General features: G+C 44.5%; 1 protein-coding gene across 1 annotated transcript; it reads left to right on the top strand.

Moving 5' to 3' along the window:
• The first annotated feature begins 2,979 nt into the window (after nucleotides 1-2,979).
• Nucleotides 2,980-9,078, top strand: LOC130683977 (rho GTPase-activating protein 20-like). Its single transcript, XM_057503265.1, has 5 exons — nucleotides 2,980-3,196; nucleotides 5,894-6,006; nucleotides 6,542-6,731; nucleotides 7,951-8,059; nucleotides 9,017-9,078. The coding sequence occupies exons 1-5, from the start codon at nucleotides 3,038-3,040 to the stop codon at nucleotides 9,076-9,078; spliced, it is 633 nt and encodes a 210-aa protein (XP_057359248.1). The 5' UTR covers nucleotides 2,980-3,037.
• The last annotated feature ends 325 nt before the right edge of the window (nucleotides 9,079-9,403 follow it).

Here is a 9,403-nt window from a genome sequence, read left to right as displayed (position 1 = left end):
CAAAACCAGGTTTCAAGTAGGGAAACCAGGTCACATACAACTCAACCTACATACGCACATGTAGCATAAGGATGCATACGTGTTGACACACAGGATCCTCCTGCTGGACTGAAAAACGTATTTGTGTTCTTCCTTCTCTCTCTTTAAAACGGTTGGGGTGTGCATCTCAGGGCAGGAAGAAAGACCCTTAACTAGGCAGAATGGGGGCATTATTCCTTCACAACCACGTACCTTCTGGAAGCCGAAAGAGCAAGTGGAGAATGGGGGTGGTCTGCTGTGGGTGTCAAGGCTGCCTTAGGCCCTCAGAGTGAAGGAAGTTACTTTTATTGAGGCCGAGTGAGCCCCGACTGGTGTCGAGCTGTACGTCATATTATTTAGTCCACCATTAAGATAGAAGGAGCTTCATATATGTTAAAGTTGAGCAAACTGAAGCTCAAAGACTCTTGAGCAGCTTACACAAGTAAGTGGGAAACCAGGAGCCTTTTGGTTACTTGATCCTGGTCTCGCTGACCCAGCGTCACAAGCACTGCTCCCTGTGGGTGCACGTGGCAGGGCACTCACTCACTACGTCCGTGAAAAGCCAAGTGGATGGGCGTTTGGGGATATTTGGTGAAATATTACTCACGTGCTTATCTTTCCACAACTCAACTCCACTGCTGACTTCTTTAAAGCATTCGGTTTTGTAAGCAGGTGGTTTAAGTGAACATTCAGGTGCCTTCTTAGGAAAACATCCACAGCTGAGCAGTGGGAACGTTAAGCTCGAAACATCACCCTTTGTTTGTTAAGCTCTTTGTCAGTAGTGCCCTGAGCTGTTGGGTAATTAGAAATCATGCCTAGGCAGCTTGGTGGGTATCAAGAAAATTGGCCACCTGGAATCTTATAACACAGTCAGCATGTAAAGACTATTTGCCAAGGACCTCGACTGCCGAAAGTCATCCATGGAGCTGCCTGAGGGTTGTGGCCCCATAGGGCAAAGGGCCGGAGGCCGGCGGAAGACTGGGGTCAAGCAGGTGTGTCAGGAAGAGCAGATCCTTTTGACAGGAGAAAGTTCATGACGTTGGTCAAATAGAAAGCCCAACAGGAAATCTCAGAGTCACAGGAGACTTCCTATGAAGGTAGATATTGCCCACACTCTGCGTCATTTGAATACCAAATTTTCTTAGCTTTCAAAATGGGCTCTGACACCAAAATTCACTGCACATGGTTAGTACCAAGAAACTTGTACAGCTATAGGTTGAGTGCTTTGTGAGGCAGTGAAGCAGGCAGTAGATGCCCCTGAAAGGACGGACCCTGAGTCCAGTCAAACCTGGAGGCTTAACTACTGGTTTGCAGGATACGGGTAAGAAGAACGCATTACCACCACAAGGATGCACTTGGCCCATTTCAGAATGTGGGAAATTCCAAATGGCCAGTGACTCAGTTTCTTTCTCTTCTCCCCATTGAAACAAATGTGATATGCAATGGCAATGGTGGAAATAAGGTGAAGTGAATTAAACTGCCAGTAATGATCATCCCACTTCTTCCTTAGATTCCTGCTGGAAGACAGTTAAAAAGAATGCTATTCCACACCAGACGTGTTGGCAAGACTCCAGCACTTCACAGGACCAGCCCTGCCCCCCTCAAACACCTGCAAAGCCAAGACAGCTCTTCGGCATTTCTATGATGGACATTTGTGGTGATGATAAGCTGCTCAACCCCATTCTGGTAGGTCTCACTGCAGTCTTGCGTAGCCCTCCTGAGGAAGGAGAGCTCGGGAGCCCACGGCTTCTCCTCCAGTCTATCCCCAAATGGAGAGATTGTTAGCTCCTGGCTCTGGCTAAGAGACTGTTAAAATTACATGAAAGAATCAAATCAGACTTAGGTACTGCAGAGTTATAAGGCAAATACCACAGGAAAAGGTACCCTTGTCCATGGCACTTGTTTCAGGAAATCCCACACACGCCTGCTCAGGTCCGTCAAAATGGGTTTTGTGTGTATGAATCTCTGAGAGTCCTCCTCATCCTCATATTCCCTTTTCATCTCCTTCCTTAATTCTGCAGTAAGTCCAAGTCTCCTTCAGCAAGTGACTCAATCATACAACTCAAAATTGCATCCCATGGATTTGACGTGCATGTCAAGTGCTTAAGCATAAAGACTCATCCTCTGGCCAATATGCACACTTTCACCCAAACAGCCCAGGTCAGGTGAAAGCCACTGAGTTGGGCCTATGTTGTCTTCAATGGTGCACTGATTGACGCTGTTAGAATTCACTGAGTGTCCAGTACATTTCCTAGTGCTGTAGTAGATACAGGCAATTTTATTCCAGATTGAAAGACTTTATCATGCTACCTACTGCCCAGGTCCTCGCATCCTTCCCCACAAATTTAGGGGGTGGCGTAGCTGTGAGTATCATCATCCACACAAAGACACACACCAAGAGCGTCAGCAGAGTATGTATGTGCCCCAGGTCACATAGAAGATAGGCTGGACACCAGATTTTAGAGCCCTTGGACTATGTGACTCCAAGCCCTATTATCTCCCACACTGCAAGCAGAGGCCCTGGAGATACAGCCACAGGAAAGAAACACTGTTGACAACGGAATGTAATCGGAGGAGGCGGCCAGGGATTGGGGCCTGATTTTAAAAGAGGGAAGGAAATACAAGAAGTGGGAATGGGGTATGTATATACTTGCTCAAAAGGGAATAAACAAATGGGAAATGAGTATGGCAAAATGATTTACAGACGTGGGGAAGAGCGTCTACCTCTATTAGGGACTAATGAAGAATGAATGGAAGAGGACAGGGTGATTCCACAAAGGCCTTGAAGCAGACAACTTTGATGAAAAAGCATAAATTCCCTGAAATGGAAAATCTGATTAAAATAAGTGGTTGAAGTGTTTCAGAATACGAATGTAGAGTGGACTGTTGGGTAGAAATGTATTTAGAGAAATGGAAAAACGATTCCACATTTAGTCCCACCACCACTACCACAATGCGTCCACATACACTCTGGAGACGAGCTGCCATATGTCTGTCTTTCCTTTTCTTCCTATAGAGTATGCTTGCTTTTATCAATGAAAAAGGCCCTCTCAGGAAAGGAGTGTTCAGAACACCAACCCATATGAAATCTGGCAGAGAACTAAAGGAGAAGCTCAATTCCGGAAAGAAAGTGAACTGGAATAGTGAATCCATCTTTGTGATAGTGGCAGTCTTAAAGGTAGGGAGACTTCTAGCAGTGTTCACACACAGCCTAACTCTGAAGTTGTATGATTGGTATCATCTATCACGATGGCCTAGGAGCTATCAAAAACATAATAGGTTAAGACTGTGCAAAACTATAAAACACAAAGTCAAAATTTCACAGAGCTACTTTGATCGTTAAAAGCCTGCTTAGATATAATTTCCTCTTATGTCACACACGACCTTCCCCATCATACCTCCTGAGCACTCTATGCAAAATAACCATGATAATTATAACAAAATAATAAATTTCAACCTCCACACATACACAAAATGTTTACCAGAACAACCGTCCTAATTTGATGACTTCCTGCCCATACTTCTAAGGAGGGAAAGTTTCCAAAGGAAAATTTATATTCATCTTCAGAGATGGCTGTATTACTTTGCCGTAGTATGCAAAATTAGACTTAAAATGCATCAAAAAATGCTCAGTGCAGCCACCAAAATCTCTGGTCGCTTCATCATGATTCCTTCCCGTTACCCTCATGCCTTTTACTGTCAGAGTCACGTAGCTTTGACTCCAGCACGTGGGTGTCTTTTCACCTTTAGCGCCTCTGGCATCCACTGTTAAAACTTGATTTGTTTAGCTCACCGCCACAGACACAGTCCCACGGAAATCAGCTCCCACCACATGCCTCGCCTGGTAAACATGACTTGTAAAAACTGGGTGCAGCAGCTACAGTTCGACTGGAAATTTTAATGTTCAGTATGTTTACACAAAAAGTAGATCAACTGTGAAGGGACACATCTAAATCACAAGTATCAGTTACACGTCTATAAGGAGAATAAGAGAGCCGAGACAGGGTATCATCAGTCCATCTTAGAGCTTGTTAGCAGTTCTGAACCACAACATGTTAATGTAGTAATGACTGCAAACAGGTTAGGAAAATTATCACATAAATGTCAGTTACATTTGGTCTTTCCTTGTCCTCCATGAGACTGTATGATAAATAGCAACAGTTAGAAACGACGTAGAGTTGATGACTACCCCCACAGGGACCACAATAATATACACTGGGTATGTGACAAGAAAAGTTGCGGCCGCTCTCCGCAGGGTGCGCACATGGAAATGCTTTGATTTTCTAGCAATAGTCAGCTTTGTTCTACGCGCAAACTAGCCAGAGGGTGGCACTCATAGGTACAGTTCTTAGACATTCCTCAAGTGTTCTCTTCCTAAAGTTGCCTGATCCTGGTGGAGAATCAGACTTTGCAACTTTGGCCTTGATAATACCATGTGAAACTAACTGGAGACATAGGCCTCAACGAGAAAAGACTATCTCCTCAGGGCCACACTCATTTTCCCCCTAAGCTGTCTTAAAAGAGACGTGCAACAACAAATACCCTTGGCACAGTCGGGTCACGTTCTGGCTTCAGCACAGCTGGCCACCAGTGGATTGTGCAGCACAGGGTCAAGGAGAGAGAGGGGACACAAATGCCATGACAGCTGCAGTTTGGGGCACGAGGCTAGGGCCCTTGTGCTCCCTGCTAGACTCTCAGAGCCAGCCAGGACTGTCGTGCTTCTTCCTTTCAAATATACTGGGATGGTTCCACAGCAAACGCTTTGAGAACTCTGTCCCGGGTGGGGACAGTGTGCCAGTGACTCAGTGGAGCAATGACAGGACTGGGACTTCCCCTTTTCCTTCACTGCTCTATCGCCAGCACTCAAAAGAGCACCTGGCACAAAGAGCGGCTCTGTAAGCATTAGAAGGAGGGAACACTTACTGGATTGTAATTGTGATGGTTCCCTGCAGACATTTTTTGACTGAGCTAAAACTAAGAGAAGTCAGTGGAAGCGAGGTATCCCTGTGACGCTGGTAAGGCCCTCAGGCTTGCGCAGAACTTTAAAGCTTCGTAAATGTTAATAGGCTCACACGTATAATGGTAACACTTGTTCATCAGCCTTCTGTGGTGCCAGATTTCCAGGCCTCCACTAAGGAAACTTACATTTGCCTATCCCTAACCCAGAGGCATGAAATTGTGATGTATCTAAATCTTGAGACACTTCCCCTTTTGGGGGGAATATATATATGTGCTACTCAGGGACTGAAAAGGGTAACAGGTAGCTAGGCATTGAGGATCTGGCTGTATTTCCAACATCTGCTGCTTATAAGGCTGCAGAACTGGACTTTTATAGGGTAACAAAAGGGAGGAATCGAACTATTAAAAGAGCAGGTTTCTCCCAACGGGCACAGATTCCTCCGGGCGGAAGGCCTGGTTCTCTCTTAATATCTGTGCAATAGCATGCGCGTGTATGTTTTGCTTAAAAAACTTTACTTGCTAGAATTCAGAGCAAGCACTGTCTCAAATAAACAAGCAAGATGGGTACATGTATTTCTTCTCAAGAGGCTGAATTGTTTTATCACCAGACCTGGTCAGTTTGTGCTAGTTGGCTAAAACGTACACAAAAAGTCACTTCCAGAGGCTACAAGGGGCTTTATCTTCATTGCCAACAGAACCTAGACTCTGTTTTTATGCTCCTAAATTGTGGTGAAAATCCAATGTACTGCTTTGGGTGTGCAAGTCAGTGCAGAGTCAGAACCGAGCTCTCCTGGGTCATGGTTTGGGTGGCTTTGAAGGTAGCAGGCACTGAACTGAAGTTTGCCACTCAAGGTTTTTCTCTGCAATTTTTCCAGTATGTATTGACTGCAATAATAATATTCTTTATTTTTGTAAGGATTTTCTTCAAAACATCGAAGGAAGTCTTTTTTCATCCAGTCTGTATGATAGATGGCTTGCTGTTCCTTGTCAAGGGAAGAGGGAGGATGAGAAAATAACTGCCACCCGGAGGTAATGATGCAACAATTAATTACTCTACTAGGCTCACATTGAGAACTACAAACGACATACCCTTACGAAAATATGCCTTTCATTTACAGCTTTGACCACTAAAATAGTTATGAAATCCGAAGGGTTTTCATTTGATCACACCCAGAAGGCCATTTTAAACATACATGCACCTCTTAACTGCCCTCATTGAACTCTTTTTCCCTAAGCTTACTCGTATGGTTTCCTTGACCATTTTACACCTTCTGAATGTATGAAACTGATAGGAAATAGACCCACAAGTCTACGAGAGATGCTAGTGGACAACTTTGCCAGTGGTATGATCTCACTTTGGCCAAGCACTTATTTAACCGGAGAAGTTATTACCCGGTTCAGGAATTGAATTGAGTCCAACATTTCTGTATGCATTCACACCTGGAGCTCTGCTAGAGTGGGCTGCGTACTTGGTGGACAAAGTGCTCTGTTCCTTGCCTCTGTGTTTCCCACTTCCACATCCAAATGACTTCCCTCACTTAAAATTTCATTTTTCTGTCTTTAGGCTTTTAGACCAGCTGCCAAGAGCCAATGCTGTGCTCTTGCAGTGTCTTTTCGGGGTATTATACAACATCAAGCAGCACTCTTCATACAACGAGATGACCGCTTTTGCCTTATCACAGCATATAGCCCCGAGCCTTCTTTGTCTACCTAACCCTTGCAGCACAGAAGCAGGAATGTACTTGATGAAAAGGGTAAGGAGATTTCTTATTTTTATGTCCTGCGCGGCTGAGTCACCACCTTGAGTCTGAAACATGTGCTAGTAATTCGGACAGACCAGTTTTTAAAAGTGCACATTTTAATTACCCCCCTGCCCGTCGGCGGGCATTTATCTAGTGGTGTACAGGACAGTGGGCTGCACAGTGGGAAATGGAGAGGAGCTGAGTCACTTCTCTCTCTCTCTCTGTCCAAGAGGGTCAGTGCTACACTGACTAAACAATAGAGAGACAAGAGTGATGTGATGTGACTCCTGGGCTTTGGAGTTTGACAAGCCAACTTTCAGCTCTTGGCCTGCTCGCTGAGGACTTGTAACCGCGGGCACGCTTTCCAGGCGGCGCTTTCCTCATTGTACAATGGCGGGAACACCCAGGACCTCTCTGGTTGTTAGTGGCACATCCCACATGGTTGGGCACGATGTTCCACACACATTGGCCTTCCTCTGTCAGCAGTGGGTCATTCCCAAGAATGCTTGCCTACCCTTTCACTTGGTACATGCTGAGGAAGCAGTAAAACACTCCGGAGCATCCTAATGGAGCCACAGCATGCCTCATGAGATCATAGGTCTGCCCCAGCTCGGCCAGACAGCAAGCATGAGGCGCAGCAGTGCATGAGGAGGGACTGCCCTCAGACAGGCAGCCATGGTTTCTCTCCAACTGCTGATCTTCCATCACAGAGAACCCACAGAGATCTCTGCTTCCCAAGTTTAGGGTTCTTCCACACTTAATAACTGAATTTCACAAGTTTTGGCCTATTGGATGCTTCATAAATTTTAATAAGGTGTTTTACATCATTTGCATCTCAAAAGACCTGGAAAGTTCTTCATAAGAAATAAAGCTTAGCAAGAGATTATATATACATCTCCAACCCAAGCATCCTATGTGACTTCCTTGCAATTTAATCTATCTTTAAAGATGTAAGCATTGATTTAAAAATGTGACCTACTAAGCTAGGGTAGAAATCATAACTTTCATTCAAACATTGAAACCTTTTTAACATCTGTGCCAAAGTAGTCTTGGAAGTATCATTTATTTCTTAAACAAAACTGGATTATTCTTGGTTCTTTAGAATCAACTATCGATTTTTCCTCAGAATTCTTGTTCATTTTTTGTTAGACCCAAGATTCACATGTGAGATGGGATTTCTAACATTGCCATGTGAAGAAGAGCACCCTGTCTTTGCCCTTTTGTGTTACAGATATCTCTGGTAGAATTTCTCATTGAAAACTGCCACAAGATATTTGGTGAAGATGCCACTTCCCTCCTGGGGAAGAGCTCAGTGAACGGTGGTACCAGTGAGGCTACAGGTACTGTGAATAATTAATTCAGTTGGCTTTGGTAAGGAACACGGTGAGCAGGGTTGCCAGGGTTCATGGGAGATGCTCAGACAGCGCTGTTCTGGAGCCTGCAGCAACACTTCCCATAGGCAGTGATTTCCACCTGCTCCTCCTCCCAAAGGCAGGCACACGGTCAGGGGACGTTTCCCACCATTGTGAGATCAAAGAAAAGATAAGACAGGGTCCCTGACTTCAAGAGGTTGCTAGTGCAGATCGCTACCAGCATTAGGAGACATCATGGTACGATTCAGTGTTTGGGAATCTTTCAAACAAAGCTTGCAGCAGGACCCCTTATACACATAATCATAAGAGATGTACTCTGGCTGAAAGTGGAGTGACTGAAGGGCCTAGAGCACAGCCTGTTTGATTCACCCCACAACAACCCCGCCTTTTTCTACTCTGTGGCCCTTGAGGCACCACAGGATTCCAGTGCTCTTTGACACAGGCTGGAAAGAAGCAGCATCACTGACACAAAGTCTGACTTCTTTATAGTGTAAACTCCTGTGCCTCCATTTACCAGCTATGTTATCTCTGGCCAGTTATTCTAGCTCAGTCTCAGTTTCCTCATCTGCACAATGTGTACGGAAAGTTATGTGTAAATCCAAGGATTGTTGTGTAGATTAAATTATAAATATAAATGAAAAGAAAAATAATGGAATTTGCCTTAACACAAATGTTAAAAGTTATTTGATCCTAGCTAATCATGTCTAACCAGCAGCAGTTTGTATTATAATGCAGAATTTTTAGATTCAGAACCTGCAAACGTGTAGCATGCACCCTTTCATATCTTGATGTTTCTTACGTCTATTGTAATTCAACTACTTTTTGTCAATTGTTAGGAAAATACATTTGATCAGGGGTTTAGATTAGTCTTGTATCTGAGAATTTGCTTATACTAACACAACTATTTGTTTTTCCTTTCATTAGTGACAACAGAACAGTCTTCTTGCATCTCAGCCAGTGACAGTGACAGTGACAGTGATTCATAAATGGTGCAACTGGAGCATGATGCTGAGGTCCTGCCAGACATGCTTTAAAACCTCAGCTACTGGAGCAGGGGTCAAGATGGTGGCGTGAGTAGGGTGGTGGAAATCTCCTCCCAAAACCATATGTATTTTTGAAAATAAACAGATACAACTATTCCTAAAAGAGAGAACAGAAGATACAGTACAACAGCCAGAGTACATCTACATCTGCAAGAACTGAGCATCTAATAAAAAGGCCGGAGCTGCAAGCAAACTGGCTGACTGCCACAGCTCCAGAGCAGCTGGAGAACAGCCCCACCCCACAGGAACCACACAGAGTCTCCTCCCA

Source organism: Manis pentadactyla, chromosome 5 (genome assembly GCF_030020395.1).
Source record: "Manis pentadactyla isolate mManPen7 chromosome 5, mManPen7.hap1, whole genome shotgun sequence".
In the NCBI taxonomy this organism is placed as follows: Eukaryota; Metazoa; Chordata; class Mammalia; order Pholidota; family Manidae; genus Manis; species Manis pentadactyla.
This window is presented reverse-complemented; position numbering and strand designations above follow the sequence as displayed.